This window comes from Somniosus microcephalus, chromosome 8 (assembly GCF_052327205.1).
Source record: "Somniosus microcephalus isolate GS21.2 chromosome 8, FLI_Smic_1.0, whole genome shotgun sequence".
NCBI classification, from domain to species: Eukaryota; Metazoa; Chordata; class Chondrichthyes; order Squaliformes; family Somniosidae; genus Somniosus; species Somniosus microcephalus.
In genome coordinates this window covers 208,802,267-208,821,233 of record NC_140994.1, presented here as the reverse complement: position 1 = coordinate 208,821,233, position 18,967 = coordinate 208,802,267, and the positions used below count along the sequence as shown (strand labels likewise).

Below are 18,967 nucleotides of genomic sequence, written 5' to 3'. Positions count from 1 at the left end.
AGAATGTAGGAAATGTGGCAAACTGGGTCACATCGCTAAGGTATGCCGGTCAGGGAAGAAGACCAACAACCAAAGGAAGCCATCACAAGAAAAGTACAACAAGGTATACAAGGGGGCTGAGAAGAGTTCAGACGAACAGAATCCAGACTCAGATCCAAACGGCCAGGAGCTGGGTAGTCTGAGTATCCACCATGTGAGTAAGGAAGCTGACCTACAAACTATCTGGGTCATGCTAAAAATAGCTGGAGTCCAAGTGAAAATGGAATTGGACACTGGATCAGCTGTATCAGTCATAAATCGAGGGGATTACCACCGGCTATTCTCACACATACCCTTAAGAGATACCAAGTTCGTATTGCAGACATACACGGGGCATAAAGTATACCCCATGGGAAAAATAAGAGTCAAGGTGAGAGATAGGGGTAAAGAACACCCAAGAATGAACTTGTATGTACTACATGAGGGAGGACCACCACTTCTAGGACGGGAGTGGATCAAGAAAATAGACATGGAATGGCACTACCAACAAGCAATGACGAGTGAGGACTCGGTGCAGTCAAGCAGCTCAGACTCTGAGCCGGAAGACGATAAGTCCAGCCCACGTATGAAAAACAAGGTTAACATGAACTCACTGACTAAGGTTGGAAAAACGATGGCGTGCATAAAGACAGAGAATTCTGAGTCTGTTCAAGTCACAGACATATGCATTACGGAGGAACACCGAGCTCGAACTCAACGTTATTTCAAAGTACGACAACAATTCGAACAATTAAGTTACCGTCTCGTACAGGAGATGAAAACAATGAAAAAGTTCTATGACACCGAATGGGAGAGTCTGGAAAGACAACAGAACCTGCTGGCTCAAGCAGAGAGCGACCATAGAGCCATCGTGACCAATTACCGATCACACCTCCCTTATGATGTTCAGGAGTTAGAATATTTGCATGATCTAGAGATACAGCATAAAGGCAAACCACGCTACACTGAGGATTTTGTTCTGCAATTGGAGACGGAGCTAGGGCAGGCAAGGTTAAGAGAAGCTGAATCGCAGTGTGCACTTAAAGAGATGCAGAAAAAAATCTTGGACATGGAAAAGAGAAACGCTTCTTTACCTGATGTGAATAATGTGGCCATGTTGCAAGAGGAGCTTATCACTCAGTTAAATGAAAATAAAGGGAAAATGACTGAGGTAGACTGCAAGAATAAAGAAGATTTGATGGCAGTGAGACTTCAAGAGGCAGATAGCATAGCAGCCTTGGCTGAACTCCAACAGGAAATTGCGAAAGAAGCAAATGAAGAGGAATCTTCAGGAAGCCGGGATTTTATTCCAGTTCTTCTCTACGACTCCTTACAAGCAGAGTGTGAGAAGTGGAAAGAACAGTATGAACAGGCCCAGGCTACAATTCTGGAGGGGATTAACTCGGCAACCTCCGAAAAGCTAGTTTTAGTGAAAGCATATGAACAACTAAAGTTTGAACATGAGCGAGAATTACAAAGGCTGCAGGAAATGTTTGACGAGCTCCAGGCCAAGACAGACTCATCGGTAGAGATTCCATCCGTAGATGGAAAATTAGAGGTGGAAGACATAGCAGAACGTGAAATTCAAGATGTCCAAGAACTCGTTAAATTATTGAAGGAAACCCAAGACAAATATGAGGCGGCAATGGCAGAGGTCCAACAACTTGAAGAACATATTCAACTAGGAATCCGGGCAGTGGAAGGAAAGGCCAATGGAAGGAACACAGAGACTGTAGGAATGGCCCCTGATCAGGAGTTAGAGAACACCAAGGCGCAATTTCTTCGAGCGCTTAAAACCAAAGGACCGGAGGAAAGGAAGGTGAAAACATTGGAGGGAAAGGTGGATGAAATGGAGAAGGCGCTAATCCACAGTGTCCCCGTAGAAGAGTTAATGGCCAGCCAACTCTTATACACGCTGAGGGACAAGACTCCAAAATGGGAACACGAGTTTCAGGTTTCAAAGGGAAAGAATTCGGAGCTTCCAAAAGTCACGGAGAGAGCTGAGGGGGCAACACAGCTTGCACATGGATGTCAAAAGTATGCTGAATTACGTCAAGGGGAACAGAAGAATGCGGAAACAGCTACTTCAGTAGAAGGATTAAATAGCCTGATAACGGAATCCCCGATGGAAGGGAAGGTATTGAACTCACAAATGAGGCCAGGCGTGAAGGAATGGCAGACATCCCAGGAAGAGCGGGATGAATATGAATGCTTGAAGAAGTCTTTTCAAGAAAGATGGTCAGAGAAGGAACCACCGTCGGCTAACGTCCAGTTGGATAAGAAGGAAGTAGAAGGGCCCCTCACTGGCCTAACTCAGGACGACCCCGAATACTATCATGACCTATTGAGTGACACTGAATATTACGAGGATCTGGTCTGCCCAGTTTGTGATGAAAACTCCCAAAGTACAGAAATCCGCATGAAGCACTTAAGGTTTATTGAACATAGAGAGTTGGTGGCGCTACAGATGGCTGCAGAGAAAGGAGCTCCGAGAGTTTCAAAAAGGCAGAAAAGAAAAAGAAGAAGCAGGAGATAATAACTGTCTAAAATACTATCATCTCAGGCGGGACACCATGAAAGGAGCTAAATTAGTTGAAAACCCGAAAATTATCAAGACAGCCAGTTGGTTGTAAAAGTCCGCACTGCTGGTTCAACAGGATGGAAGGTCAAGCTGTTACGTTAAGAAAAAGGCTATGGAGGAGTCACGCTAGCCATGTGAACCGGCTACACCAAAGAGATGCTGTTCGGAATGAGTCAAGATCAGAGACTGAATCTATGAACTGTTTCTGCAGAGACTGAACCTGTGAACTGTTCCCACCAAAAGTATATCTGTAAACTGTTTTATATGACGTTGACTCCACCGGAATTATCTCTGTAAATTGTTTGTTCTCCACCGAGAGTATATCTGTAAATTGTTATGTGAAGTTGAAGATATGTATGTTTAACGGGGACCCTGTAAGTAATAAGCTAAAAAGGGAGGATTGTAGTGTATGTACCCGTCTACCTTTAAGGGAACGATTGAGTGTAACCGTTCACCTTTAAGAGAACTACTTTAGGTGTGGCACTATTTGATTGGCTTCTGTATACGGTAATACCGACAGTGACCACACCAGTATATAAGTGATGTTACAGGATAACTAGGGCAGATTCGCCCTGACCTCTGAATAGTAAAGACCTGTTTGTTTGTACTTCAAAAGTCTGTGTATTTATTTACTGCACAACCCACAGACTTTACAATTTTCATATAACATTGTATATTAAAAATGTTAATTGTTAAATGAGTATTATGGTACTGTTAATCTAAAAGGGGAGGAATTGTAATGTGTGTAATGTATATATACCTTAAGGGAGAGAACTACTTTTTACAGCTCCTGTATACTGTAGTACCGGCAGTGACCACACGTGTATATAAACCCTGAATAGTGATCTGTACAGTTAGTTCTAGAGTAACCCTCATTCAGTAAACACCTGTTGAATCGTTCCCTGCAGTCTGTTGTCTGATTATTGAAGGACACAACATTAAGATACACGGACATAACACTTCTTTTTTTCTACAGATAAGTATATCCTGATAAGTATATCCTGGTGAATCTATTTTGCACCTTTTCCAGTGCCTCTATATCCTTTTTATAATATGGAAACCAGAACTGTGCACAATACTCCCAAGTGTGGTCTAACCAAGGTTCTATACACGTTCAACATAACTTCACTGCTTTCCAATTCTGTCCCTCTAAAAATGAACTCCAGTGCTTGGTTTGCTTTTTTATGGCCTTATTAAACTGTGTCGCTACTTTTAGTGATTTGTGAATGTGTACTCCTAGATCCCGTTGCTCCTCTACCCAATTTAGACTCTTATTATCAAAGCAGTTTGTGACCTCTTTGCTCTTCCTATCAAAATGCACCACCTCACACTTATCTATATTCAAATTCATTTGCTAATTACATGCCTTTTCTGCAAGTTTATTAATGTCCTTCTGTATTTTGTCGCATTCTTCCTTTGTGTTACTACATCCCCCCCAATTTGGTGTCAACCGCAAATTTTGAAATTGTACTTCCGATTCTCGAGTCCAAATCATTAATGTAAAATGTGAACAACAGTGGTTCCGGCCTCAATCCCTGTGGAACACCACTTCCCACCTTTTGCCAGTCTGAGTATGTAGCTACCCATAACCCCTACTCTGTTTTCTATTTTATAGCCAGTTTGCTATCCATTCTGCTACCTGTCCCCTGACTCCACATGCTCTGATCTTAGTAATGAGTCTACTATGCAGTACCTTATCGAAGGCCTTTTGAAAATCCTTGTCTACTTTTTCTGTTACTTCTTTAAGTTTAAAATTGAAATTCTCCTCATGATTTTTCAGCTCTCTTGGTGGTTTGAGGTAAATCTCCACGTCACGTACCAGTAAAAACAGTAGACTATTTTGAAATCTTGGTGTGCAGTGTGTTCCTGTAGTTGCCAACTCCCCCTGATTGTCCAGGAGTCTCTTGGAAATGAGGTTTGCTCTCCTGGGCACTGCAGCTAGCAACTCAAGAGAAATGTACTTTGTATTCCCAGAACCTCGCCCCTGAAAGCCTCGGCAGCTTCTGCCCTCCTTGTGATCCCGTTACTGTAGTACTTCTGCCGACGTTACGCCCGTGGAGTGGGCCCAGGCACGAGGGAATTCCTTGCCTGCTTTCAATTCTGAGAATTTTAACTCTGTTCCCCAGCTAACCAAGCTGCAAGATTTGGGATTGGCATTTGAATCGGTAACAGTAGGGTTTTTTTTAATTAGTATCCTGCAGCTTTATTGAAGTCTACATTAACAAACTGAATGCTTTATCAGGCAATGTACAAAAAATACTTAATGTTTAAATCAAATACATGGCACATCAGAAAATTACGGTTGGCGGCTGGTATTGTGTCTATCAATAGCTGTACTGTACTCAACCTCTACTTTTCAACTGGTTGAATGCGCAAGGGCCTTAGCAGACAACAACTCCTCTTCTTCTTAGGCAGTCCCTCGGAACCGAGGATGACTTGCTTCCACATTAAAAATGAGTTATCAGGTGACTGATGAGTCCAATGCGGGACCTACAGTCTCTGTCAAAGGTGGGGCAGATGGTGGTTGAAGGGGCGGGTGGGTGGAGTGCTTGGGCTGACATGCGCTCCTTGTGCTGCTTGCGCTTGGCTTCCGCTTGCTCCTGGTGAAGAGACTCGAGGTGTTCGGCGCCTTCCCGGATGCTTCTCCTCCACTTTGTGCCGTCTTGGGCCAGGGATTCCCAGGTGTCAGTGGGGATGTTGCACTTTTTCAAGGAGGCTTTGAGGGTGAACTTGAAGCATTTCCTCTGCCCACCTGGGGCTCTCTTGCCGTGATGGAGCTCCGAGTAGAGCGCTTGTTTTGGGAGTCTCGTATCGGGCATGTCGATGATGTGACCTGTCCATTGGAGCTGATCGAGCGTGGTCAAAGCTTCGATGCTGGGGATGTTGACCTGAGAGAGAACACTGACGTTGGTGCGCCTATCCTGCCAATGGATTTGCAGGATCTTGCGGAGGCAGTGTTGGTGGTACCTCTCCAGTGCTTTGAGGTGCCTGCTGTAAATGGTCCATGTCTCTGAGGCATACAGGAGGGCGGGTATCACTGCTGTTCTGTAGACCATGAGCTTGGTGCCGGGTTTGAGGTCCTGGGCTTCAAACACTCTCTTCCTCAGGCGACCGAAGGTTGCACTGGCACACTGAAGGCGATGTTGGACTTCATCATCGACGTCTGCCCTTGTTGACAGTAGGCTCCCGAGGTATGGAAAGTGGTCCACGTTGTCCAAGGCCTTGTCATGGAATTTGATAATCGGGGGGCAGCACTGTGTGGCGGGGGCAGGTTGGTAGAGGACCTTGGTCTTGCGGATGTTTAGTGTAGGCCCATGCTCTAGTACGCTTCGGTGAAGGTGTTGACGATGGTTTGGAGTTCGACCTCCGAGTGTGTGCAGACGCAAGCATCGTCTGCATACTGTAATTCGACAACAGAGGTCGGGACTGTCATAAATCGCAACTTCTACAAGAAGTAACTCAGGAAGTGCTACTGAACGGCCAGCTGAGGGCGCTGTTTGAGGAGTATAAATACTCGGGCGTGGGCCCAACTTGGCCAGAGATAATCTGGAACCAGGAAGCTAGTGACTACTAACTAGGCCTCCATGTTTTGTTACAAGTCGATTAAAGCCTTGCTTTATGTACAACCAAGTGTGTAGTGAGTCTTTATTACATCAATTTAATCGACTTATTATCATCTCCACGCCTTGGGTGATTCGGAACAACCAGCTGCAACTCAAACCGCAGAAAGGGACTTGGGCAAGAAACTGATCCATCATGGAAAAACTCCTTAGACCCGCTCGTCTCGACCTGGACCCGAATGCACCTGCGGCAGCGAAGGTATAGAAACATTGGTTTCGTACCTTTAGCAACTTTCTTGAAGAATGTGGGGCGGATGCCTCTAATAAGTTACGAATGCTTATTAACTACGTATCCCCTCATGTGTATGATTATATTGAGGACTGTATAGACTACGACGCTGCTATCCAAATTTTACAGCAGTTATATGTCAAGTCCCCGAATGAAATCTTTGCTCGACACCTACTGGCCACAACTCGGCAGCAGCCTAGGGAATCACTCGATGAATTCCTCCAGAAACTTCGCAGGCTCAGCAAAGATTATAACCTTAAAGCGGTTACAGCTGAACAGTATCAAGAGGAACTAATCCGCGATTCCTTTATCAATGTGATTGCGTCCCCTTTTATACGTCAGAGCCTGCTGGAAAATAAAACCCTCAATTTACGGGCTGTTTATGACCAGGCGTGTTCCCTGGACTTGGCCAAGAAGAATGCAGACACTTATCTCCCACCACGTGCATGGGCGGCGGCTATCATCTTTAATAAGTCTTTCGATAGGTCTCAGGTGGATGCCCCCGCTGATGATGACTCTACTCTAATGGACGACGACCCTACCATAGAGGCCTTTGCTGATGACGACCCCGCCCTAGCAGCATCCTGGCAATCAGGAAGAAAGTGTTTCTTTTGTGGAGGTACGTTTCATTACAGAAAATATTGCCCGGCTCGTAATGCGACCTGCAATCATTGCAGCAAGAAAGGACACTTTTCCAAGGTATGCCAGTCACGGGTCTTTGCTAACAAGAAAGGCCGCTCCTCTAAAGTATAACAGTCGAGAGCTCCTGTTAGCTTCACAGCTGCTATCTATGGAGCTGCTCCTCCCCCAAGAACCACTGCTAAGGCTACAGCTGCCGAAGGACAAATTACCCCTCCACCCATCACAGCTGTTTTTTCCCAAAGTTTGTCCCATGCAGCCATGAAGGTTTCAGTAAATGGGCACACTCTAAGCGTGCTAATCGACTCCTGCAGCTCTGACAGCTTCATTAGTAAGCGGGCTGTCAGCAGGTTAAAACTGCGCGTTTATCCCTCAGACAGGGAGATTGCAATGGCTCTGACGACTCTGACCACCAATTCTTCTGGCTTCTGTCTTGTCAACCTCATCCTCAATGGTCGCATGTATCCCTCCACCCGGCTCGGCGTACTCGAAAACTTATGTAGCGATGTGCTTCTGGGACAGGACTTCCAGAAGCAGCACAAAAGACTCACTTTTGAGTTTGGAGGGTCGAAGCCGGAGCTTACCATTTCTAAGGTGCCGTTTTGTGCGCTCTCAGCGGCCTTACTCGGTGAGCCCTCCCTGTTTGCCAATCTCTCCCCCCGCTGTAAACCCATAGCCACCAAATCGCGACGCTTTAGCCAAGACGACCGAGCATTTATCGGGGCAGAAATCTCTCGCCTTTTAGCTGACGGTATTATCAAGCCGTGTTCATCTCCCTGGCGGGCTCAAGTCGTCATTGTGAAAAACCCTTTAAAACAACATAAGAAACATCTGTGTATTGATTATTCACAGACTATTAATCAATATACCGATCTGGATGCCTACCCGCTACCACGCATAGATGACATAGTCAACAACCTCGCCAAACACAAGGTATTTTCAACCTTCGATTTAAAGAGCGCATACCATCAGGTACCGCTGAAAGACTCTGACAAAAAGTATACGGCCTTTGAGGCCAATGGTCGGCTTTATCAGTTTCGTCGCCTTCCATTTGGAGTCACCAATGGGATGGTCGTTTTCTAACGGGCAATGGATGGCCTAGATGGCAAGAGAACTTGACGGATACCTTTCCGTATTTAGACAATATCACTATTGCCGGCCATGATCAAAAGGAGCATGACGCCAATCTTCAGAGATTTTTTGACGTTCTCCGTCGTCGCCACTTAACGTTAAACAAATCCAAATTGGTGAAATCGGTGCCATCAGTGAACATTCTCGGCTACTGGGTGGGCAACGGTGTTATTAAACCAGACCCAGAGCGACTTCATCCACTTCAGGATCTCCCTCCCCCTACAAATCTCGGCTCTCTTCGTCGGGCACTTGGCATGTTTGCTTATTACGCAAAGTGGATACCTCACTTCTCCGATAAAATACAGCCCCTGCTTCATGCGAAGTCTTTTCCATTGGAAGCAATGGCTATTTCTGCCTTCAACCTCCTCAAACGACAGCTGGAGAAAGCCACGCTTCACTCCATTGACGAAAACCTTCCTTTTGTGGTCGAATGCGATGCATCGGAGGTGGTGATCTCGGCTACCTTGAATCAAGGTGGTCGGCCCGTGGCATTCCTATCCAGAACCTTACAGGGTAGCAAGCTCCATTACCCCCCCACCCGCCCCCCCCTGTTGAGAAGGAGGCTACAGCCATCATCGAGGCTGTACGCCAATGGAGTCATTTTCTTGCTCAGCGTCATTTCACGCTCATAACTGACCAGTACTCCGTGGCCTTCATGTTGGATAACCGGAAGCGCACGAAAATCAAAAATAATAAAATTCAACTCTGGAGGATAGAGCTGGCCGCCTTTGGATATACTATCCGTTACCGACCCGGCAAACAGAATGTGGCCCCAGATACCTTCACACGGGCATTTTGCTCTTCAATGTCAACGTTGACTTTGGCGGATCTGCATATGGACTTATGCCATCCTGGCGTTACCCATATGTTGCACTTTGTGTGCTCCAAAAATCTACCATTCTCAATGGAGGACGTAAAGAAAACACGCTCCTCCTGTAGGATTTGTGCAGAATTGAAACCACAATTCTTCCGCCCATCAGATGACTTACTCATACATGCAATGCAGCCTATGCAGAGGCTCAGCATAGACTTTAAAGGGCCATTGCCTTCGTCGATGCAGAACACCTACCTACTTACGATGGTAGACGAGTATTCACGCTTTCCCTTTGCCTTCCCCTGTCCTAATATGCTTACCTCTACGGTAATTAAATGCCTCGATCAGGTCTTTTCCCTTTGCGGGGCGACCAATTTTATCAACACGGATCGGGGTCCCTCCTTTATGTCGAGTGAACTTAAAAGTTATCTCTCCCAACGGGGAATCGTCTCAAGTAAGACGACACCATATCACCCAATCGGCAATGGACAGATTGAACGATACAATGCCATCATCTGGAACGCTGTCCGTCTGGCACTGAGGTCACGCAACCTACCAGACCAGCAGTGGGAAACTGTGCTTCCCGACATGTTACACTCTATCAGGTCTCTTCTCTCCACATCCACTAATGTCACACCTCATGAGCGGTTCTTCAAGTTCCGGCGTCGCTCTACACATGGGACATCTCTACCGTCATGGTTGGTGGCTCCAGGCCCTGTGCTACTCCGGAGGTTCGTCTGGTCTGCCAAGAACGACCCCCTCATTGACAAGGTGGAGTTAACGGAGGTAAACCCCACGTATGCACACGTGCGGTACCCCGATGGCCGGGAGTCCACCGTCTCGCTCAGAGATCTGGCTCCCTGCCCAACCGGTCACACGGGCCCGAATGATGAAGGATCCCACGACGATGATGTCAATACTCCGCACCCCTATGAAGATGACGCCCTACCTGAGACATCGAGGGATCTGCCGGCAGTGCTACCGGATCAACTCAGGGAGCCGAACGCTCCCTGTAGGATGGCCACCCGTGATCAGGACGCCGGACAATCTCCGGCTATGACCCAGGATGAGGCCAGCTCTGCACCTGTGGGGACCCGCACTCGGAGTCATGATATTCCGAGGCCTCCACAGGACGATCAAGATGATGCGGACTCTACCGACTTACTGGTACGGGCCAAGCGACCGAGGGACCAGGACACGGTCTGGGGAGACGTGCCTTCTGGTCACAAGCAGAAAGCTAAACGACTACGGCTATTTTTGGTTCGCCTAGTCCGTTAAAGGAAGACTGGACTTCCAAACCTTTTAGGGAGGAAGAATGTCATAAATCGCAACTTCTACAAGACGTAACTCAGGAAGTACTACTGAACGGCCAGCTAAGGGTGCTGTTCGAGGAGTATAAATACTCGGGCGTGGGCCCAACTTGGCCAGAGACAATCTGGAAACAGGAAGCTAGTGACTACTAACTAGACCTCCATGTTTTGTTACAAGTTGATTAAAGCCTTGCTTTATGTACAACCAAGTGCATAGTGAGTCTTTATTACGTCAGAGACGACCTTGGATCTGGACTGGAGGCGATGGAGGTTGAACTTGAAACACAGAAACTGATCCTAAAATTGCAACTGTATCTCCTCAGGAGCAGATTTGTCCTACTGTTCTATTTGAGAGGGAGCTTCTTCAATCCTTTCTTCCACTACACTTATTTTCATACACAAAGAAATTGGAAATTCACCACTGGTATGGGCTAGGGAAGCAATTTTGATGGCAGTAGCATCCAGAATGCAAAAGGTCAACATCCAGCCAAACACATGGCAGCCATTTCTAATAACAAAGGGACAAAAAAAAACCCTGTCTCAAATCTCCCCCTGTCACTTGACACAAATGCAAGTAAGCAGTTGGTGAACTGAAGAGGGAACCAACCTCACGTACTGATTACAGGTTCCAGGAACTTGTTTTAATCATGGACACCTGCATTTCATTTTACTGTAGTGTTTTCCACTCTTCCCAGAAAACACTTTTGAGACCCCTGACTTCCCCCACCACCAAACTCAGATTGGCTTTGGATAAGCGATGGTGGCTTTCGCTTTGGGAATAAACTCCAAGCCATCATATTAGATGCAGCAGCAGCTTGCCTAGGCCAGGAAAATCAGGCAGCACGGCAGCGGGCAGAAGCCCACTGGGTACTGCCCTCCGCGTGTGTATGAACCTAAGAGAACCTCTCCGAGGAGCTGTGCACACAACAGCTGCGCCTCTCCAAGGTCACCATTGGCCAGCTCTGCCAATTTCATCATGAAGATTTGCAGACTTGCTCCACTTTCATAACTGCTTAGTCCATGGCAATTAAAGTGACAGCAGTCCTCAACTTTTACAGCACCAGATCCTTCCAGCTTGTCACAGGGGATCAGTGTAACATTAGCTAGGGAGCTGTCAAGGCATGTATCGTACAGGTGACAGATGCCTGCTGTTATGGAGCAGCTGAGTTCATCCACATGGACATCGCCCTGAAGCAGCAGAGGCACAGAGCTAGGGTCTTCTGCAGGATAGCTGCTATTCCCAGGATACAGGGTGCCACGATTTCACACACACGGCACTGAAGATGCCAACCGAGCAGCTGCTGACATAGGTGAATAGGAAGGGGTTCCATTCCCAGAACATCCAGCTCGTCTATAATGCAAACTAGGCCATGTCCTCACTCACTACTGCAAGGGATATCAGAGGGCAGATTCTGTAGGACATCTTCATCGACTGATTGACTGCAATGGCAGCAACTCAGTCTTGCCTTCATCAAGGTTCACTAGATGGATCCCTGGGATGAGAGGGTTGTCCTATGAGGAGAGATTGAGTAGATTGAGCCTATACTCTCTGGAGTTTAGAAGAGTGAGAGATGATCTCATTGAAACATATAAGATTCTGAGGGGAATTGACAGGGTAGATGCTGAGAGGTTGTTTCCTCTGGCTGGAGAGGCTAGAACTAGGGGGCATAGTCTCATGCTAAGAGGTCAGCCATTTAAGACTGAGATGAGGAGGAACTTCTTCACTCAGAGGGTTGTGAATCTTTGGAATTCTCTACCCCAAACAGCTGTGGATGCTGAGTTGTTGAGTATATTCAAGGCTGAGATAGATTTTTGTACTCAGGGAATCAAGGGTTATGGGGATCGGGTGGGAAAGTGGAGTTGAGGTCGAAGATCAGCCATGATCTCAATGAATGACGGAGCAGGCTCGAAGGGCTGTATGGCCTACTCCTCCTAATGCTTATGTTCTTATGTTATGTTCTTATCGGCACACACTACTAGATAACACCAAAGCAGATCTCTTTGGCACAACAGAAACTTGTCATGAATTCTTACCTATGGGAAGAAGTCCAAACCTACTGATTGATCTGTTTCCTGATTTACTGTAATGTTCATAAATAAAAATCATGAGATAAGTGCAGAGTGTATATCAGAGCAAACATTTACTTTATTGCAAGATGATGGGGTAGAAGGTTGTCAGAGCAAATATCATGATGTCAGTTAAGGAGTGTGTAGCAATTGTGATAGGAGAGGTGAAGTGAGAGATATAGATGTGTGAGGATGTTAGAGTGGAGGAAAATGTCTTGAGGTTGTGCAAGGCAGTTAGTGTGTGTTAGGGGAGTTGTAGGTGCACTTACCCAGAGAGTAGTGTGGAGGGTTAGTAGTGTGAATGTTGCTTTAAGAGGGTGTAGAGTATGGTGGTTTCTACGGTGTGAAAGAGAGAATGTGGCGATATGCTATCCTTGCCTGACCTCGTGTAGTGTTTTCACTTCATTCTGCACTTGATCAGTCCTGGGTGTGAAGGAGTTGCTGCCAGTGCTCGTGTCTGTTCTCTGCAGGCAGGACAACTGATGATGGTGTCCGGCTTAGTGAAAGACAGACCCAGGAGTGTGAGGTTCCTGTCTTGTACCTCCTTGGAGGAGGGCTGGGAGGTCTTCATCAGAGAAGCCAGTCGTGTTTCTTTTACTTGCCGCCCTGCCTTGGTGCCCAGTGGGAACTGCTGGCAACTAGGAGGGCATGATGGTGCCAATTTGGACTGTTGCTGTGGGTGAGAGATGCAGTCAAGTGATTTGGTGGAAATTGTTTACTTCGCTGTTGGACAATGTTCTGGGGGGTGGGGGGGATGGAGGGTTGGGCATTAGCGAAGCGCATGTGCTAAAAACCGACATTTCCGCTCTGTCAAAAATGCTCGACAGATCGGGTGCCTGCCCTGGAGAAGGGCCTCTGCAGGTGGAGAGTTCCGCTTCTGCAGAACATCCGCCCGCTGAAAATCCTTAGGGGGAAAAATTCAGTATCGCCCTGTTTGGGGCGCCATTATCGGCCGTGCGCAAAATTTAGCGCTTGGCGGTAATTATCGCCTCCGACAGCAAACTTGGCTTTTATCGCCCCTGGAGGTGATTGGAGCGCTAAATCAGGCGCTTCACACCTGTTTTAAGGCGCAAAGGCCGAGGAGCGAGGCGCTACCTCAGAGCGCTGGCGAAGCAAGGAAGGGCAAATCAAAATAAACCTGCAAAGTGCTGCTCAGTGCTCAAAACTCCTTCACACAGCGTTGAATCTCTCCAGAAGTCTCTCTCTCTTTCTCTCAGACTGCGTGGTGCAAAAATGTCACCGGCAAAAAAAGGCAGGAAGCGGTCGCCTTTAAATAGCGCTCCCCTAGTCCCTTTCTGACAGCATAACGCTCCCCTCAACCTGTCGTTGCTAGCGGCAGGCGGTAAGGCAGGGGGCGCCACTCAATATCCGGTCCGGGGCGCTAACGGGATGTTGCGCGCTCGACTGACGTCACAATCTGCCGGCGCAGGAGATAGTGGCGGAAGTGTTTAGCGTCGCCGCAAAATGTCTAGTTAATTTCGCGAGCGGCACAAACATCGCTGCGCCCGGGCGCTAGTTGCTTTGCGCACCAATTGGCGCCCTCTTAAGGCGCTAACGGGAGGCGCAAACAACTGAATTATTCCCCCTTAGAAATCTTACGCCTGGCCTGCTTTTACCAGCATAAGAGTTTAAAAAAGTAAAAAATATTTTTTTTTCACTCATTTATGATTTTAAAATACTTTTAAAAAGTACGTTTGTTTTTAGCCCTGTAAAAAACCTTAATTATTTTTTCAAAAAATTAAATTTTTGTTTAAAATATTGAATTTAATGTAATTTTAACTCATTTTAAAAACATGATTAAAAAAAATTATTTAATGTTTTAGTGTCTTTTTTCAGTGATCCCCATTCATACTTTTGACGGTTCTACCTGTCAAAAGTTATGAAGGGGGATTCCCTTCTTTCATTGGCTCGCCTGGCCCACGTGATCCCAGGGACGCTTGCAAACCGCATGCGCCCCTGGGATACATGGGCCCTGCGCATTTGAACTGTGGAGAGGCCCAGGATCAGAAGTGTCCGGAACTCGGGAGTCCTCAGGTAAGGGCGTAGATTTTTTTTCCAATAGGAGACATCAGTGCGCAGGAAGCCTCCTATCGGAAATTACGGGCCAAAGAATATTTAAATTAACTTACCCCAGTAAACTTGTGTGTAGGTCCCTCTCCTAGTGAGTGGCATAACTTTCCAGCACAGGTACAGCATAACTACGGTGTAACTGACATCAAGGAAATTCAGGGCCAAAGTGTCCCTGATTTTCAAGTTTGCAAATTGAGAGGCACGACCTTTGAATAGCATTTCCAATAGGTATGAGAATGGCTATGCATGATGATGCTGTGTTTCAAACCATACACTTTCTCCATGTGTTGTACATTAACTAGTAACTTTTTTTTATATTCATTCATCGGATGTGGGCGTCGCTAGCAAGGCCAGTATTTATTGCCTATCCCTAATTGCCCTTGAGAAGGTGGTGGTGAGCCACCTTCTTGAACCGCTGCAGTCTGTGTGGTGAAGGTACTCCCACAGCGCTGTTAGGTAGGGAGTTCCAGGATTTTGAAACAGCGACGATGAAGCTATGGCGATATATTTCCAAGCCAGGATGATGTGTCCTTCTAGGTGCTAGAGGTCGCGGGTTTGGGAGGTGCTGTCGAAGAAGCCTTGGCGAGTTGCTGCAGTGCATCTTGTAGACACACTGCAGACATGGTGCACCAGTAGTGGAGTGAATTTTTAATCTGGTGGATGGGGTGCTAATCAAATGGGCTGCTTTGTCCTGGATGGTGTTGAGATTCTTGAGTGTTGTTGGAGCTGCTCTCATCCAGGCAAGTGGAGAGTATTCCATCACACTCCTGACTTGTGCCTTGTAGATGGTGGAAAGGCTTTGGGGAGTCAGAAGTTGAGTCACTCGCTGCAGAATACCCAGCCTCTGACCTGCTCTTGTAGCTACAGTATGTACGTGGCTAGTCCAGTTAGGTTTCTATTAATGGTGACCCCCAGGATGTTGATGGTGGGGAATTTGATGATGATAATGCCATTGAATGTGAAGGGGCAGTGGTTAGACGTTCTCTTGTTGGAGATCGTCATTGCCTGGCACTTGTGTGGCGCAAATGTTACTTGCCATTTATCAGCCCAAGACTAAATGTTGTCTAGCTCCTGCTGCATGTGGGCACAGACTGCTTCATTATCTGAGGAGTTGCGAGTGGAACTAAATACTGTGCAATCATCAGGGAACATCTTCACTTCAGACCTTATGATGGAGGGAAGGTCATTGATGAAGCACCTGAAAATGGTTGGGCCTAGGACACTGCCCTGAGGAACTCCTGCAGTGCTGTCCTGGGGCTAAGCTGATTGTCCTCCAACAACCACAACCATCTTTCTTTGTGCTAGGAATGATTCTAGCCAGTGGAGAGTTTTCCCCTAATTTCCATTGGCTTCAATTTTACTTGGGCTCCTTGATACCACACTTGGTCAAATGCTGCCTTGATGTCAAGGGCAGTCACTCTCACCTCACCTCTATATTTCAGCTCTTTAGTCCATGTTTGGACCAAGGTGGTAATAAGGTCTGGAGCTGAGTGGTCCTGGCGGAACCCAAACTGAGCATCAGTGAGTAGGTTATAGGTGAGTAAGTGTCGCTTGATAGCACTGTCAATGACACCTTCCATCACTTTGCTGATGATTGAGACTAGGCTGATGCGGCAGTAACTGGCTGGATTGGATTTGTCCTGCTTTTTTTGGACAGGACATACCTGGGCAATTTTCCACAAAATGTTTTAATGATTTTAAACAAAATAAAAAAACACAACACATATATAAAAGACAGATGTGCCACCACAGTCCAACAATTTAATAAACAAATGACAAACTCCATTGTATCATAACTCTTGACAACCATTTGTGGTGATTAGATGTAATGTAAACAAAATACAGTTTTATAGCACCATGTGTTTTCAAAGGGTTACTTGGTGCACATCAATGTACCACAACAGAGTTACAAAATGTACCTCTCCTCTCTCCCAGTTAAGATTTAAAAATGTCCATACTGGCAACATCAGACTACGAGCAATCCTTTTTTTGTCTTTTTCTGATGCAAACTAAAAACTACAAAATATATACTAAATTACAATGAATTCTAGTGACTTTCTGATAACAGTGCATAATCCGTTTTCAAGCCAAATGTCAGTGCCATTGTAAAATTAAGAAACAAATGCTAAATAAAAGATTCCTTTGAATTGCCTGCCCTTTGCTGCTTTAATAGCTTTACAAAAAAAGTGGTGTGCGCCACAATGTCAAGGAACTCTTCACGTGGAGTCGACATCTCTAATTAGCGTCCAGTTTTGCCATTTCCTGGACATAAATCCCTATACTTTCACTATCAAAAAGAACAAAGTAGACAGTTTTGATTGAGGATGACATTGTAGAAACAAAGTAGCTGGAAATGGCCTTCAGAATCAGCTGTGCAGCACTCTGCTTGGGAAACCCATTTCTGTTGAGGAATTAACAATTGGTTAGCACTGTACTATTGCGAATGGGTACACACAAAAGCAGGGAATGTGGACTGCTATTCAAGCCATCAAGACTGTTCCTTGCACAACCCACAGACAATTTGCCTCATCATAAACTTCACATAACCCACAGGAGGCAACAAACTATGGATAAGCCTCCAGCATAAAACTCCGCTTTCTCTGAGCAACAGGTGAAATTCCAGGGTGTTAACCCAACCTCACTATTCATCTCAACAATGGCACAGCCAGAAGTGCATAAATCAAGTTCTGCAGAGTATTTGAATCAAATCGTCAATCCTATTTCTATTTATGTACATGACTTGGGCATAGGCACAAGAGCCATTACATTGAAGTTTGCTGAAGATACCAAATTTGAAGATATGCAAATTGCAAGGATGAATAGAAAAGATTGCAGGAGGTCATCGACATGTTCGTGGAGTGGACAAATAGATGACAGATGCAATTCAACGCAGAGACAGTATATTTTGGGAAAAAGCAACAATGAAAAGTAGATTATAGTAAAAGGTAAGATTCCTAACAGAGTGGAGGAAATGAGAGATTTAGGGGTGCAGATATGTAGATATTTAAAAGGTGGAGATGCAAGCAGAAAAGACCATAAAAAGGCAATTGCAATTCTAGGTTTTATACATAGTGGCATAGATTCGAAAACAAGGAAGTGATGTTGAATTTGTACAATACATTTGGTTGACTACAGTCAGAGTATTGTATAGAGCTCTGGCCATCCATTATATGAAGGCACCAGGAACCATGAAAAGGGAATGTTTGAAAAATTGGGCCTTTTTCATTAAAGCAGGGAAAGTTAAGGGGGATCTAATAGATACATATAGATTGGGATAGCCAAATTAGTAACAATACTGTAGAGGAGGAATTCCTAGAGTGTATACGGGATGGTTTCCTGGACCAATATGTCGAGAAACCAACTAGAGATCAGGCCATCTCAGACTAGGTATTATGTAATGAGAAAGGAATAATTAGCAATGTTGTTGTGCGAGGCCCCTTGGGGAAGAGCGATCATAATATGATAATGATATTCTTCATTAAGATGGAGAGTGAAGTAGTTGACTCAGAGACTAGGTTCCTGAATTTAAATAAAGGAAACTATGATGGTATGAGGCGCGAGTTGGCTAGGATGGATTGGGGAACGTTACTTAAAGGGTTGACGGTGGATAGGCAATGGCAAACATTTAAAGATCGCATGGATGAACTACAGAATTTGTTCATCTCTGTTTGGCATAAAAATAAAACAAAAAAGGTGACTCAACCATGGCTAACAAGGGAAATTAGGGCTAGCATAAGATCCAAGGAGAGGACATATAAATTGGCCAGAAAAAGCAGCAAACGTGAGGATTGGGAGCAGTTTAGGATTCAGCAAAGGAGGACAAAGGGGTTAATTAAGAAGGAGAAAATAGAATATGAGAGTAAGCTTGCAGGGAACATAAAAACTGACTGTAATAGCTTTTATAGATATGTGAAGAGAAAAAGATTGGTGAAGTCAAGCGTAGGTCCCTTGCAGTCAGATTCAGGGGAATTTATAATGGGGAACAAAACAATGGCAGACCAATTAAAGACATAACTTGGTTCTCTCTTCACAAAGGAGGACACAAATAACCTTCCAGAGATGTCGGGGAACATAGGGTCTAATGAGAGGGAGGAATTGAATGAAATCAGTATTTGTAGGGAAACGGTATTAGGGAAATTGACGGTATTGAAGGCTGATAAATCCCCAGGGCCTGATAATCTACATCCTAGGGTATTAAGGACGTGGCCCTAGAAATAATAGATGCATTACTGGTCATCTTCCAAAATTCTATAGACTCTGGAATAGTTCCCATGGAGTGGAGGGTAGCTAATGTAACCTCACTATTTAAAAAAGGTGGTAGAGAGAAAACGGGTAAGCCTGACATCGGTAGTGGGGAAAATGCTAGAGTCCATTATAAAAGATGTAATAGCAGAGCACTTGGAAAACAGTGACAGGATCGGACAAAGTCAACATGGATTTACAAAAGGTAAATCATGCTTGACTAATCTACTGGAATTTTTTGAGGAT

The 18,967-nt window shown here is 45.6% G+C and overlaps 1 protein-coding gene across 6 annotated transcripts in view; it reads right to left on the bottom strand.

The window, feature by feature from the left end:
* Positions 1–16,226: 16,226 nt before the first annotated feature.
* The window catches only part of macroh2a1 (macroH2A.1 histone), a 111,687-nt gene continuing 108,946 nt past the window's right edge, over positions 16,227–18,967 (bottom strand). For 5 of the 6 annotated variants that reach the window (XM_085995646.1, XM_085995645.1, XM_085995642.1 and 2 more), the window contains one exon: positions 16,227–16,880. In XM_085995646.1, coding sequence (XP_085851772.1) covers positions 16,715–16,880 — 166 coding nt within the window. In that variant the 3' untranslated portion in view covers positions 16,227–16,714. The remainder of the gene's footprint in view (positions 16,881–18,967) is intronic. The other variant, XR_015079345.1, reaches the window with a different exon arrangement.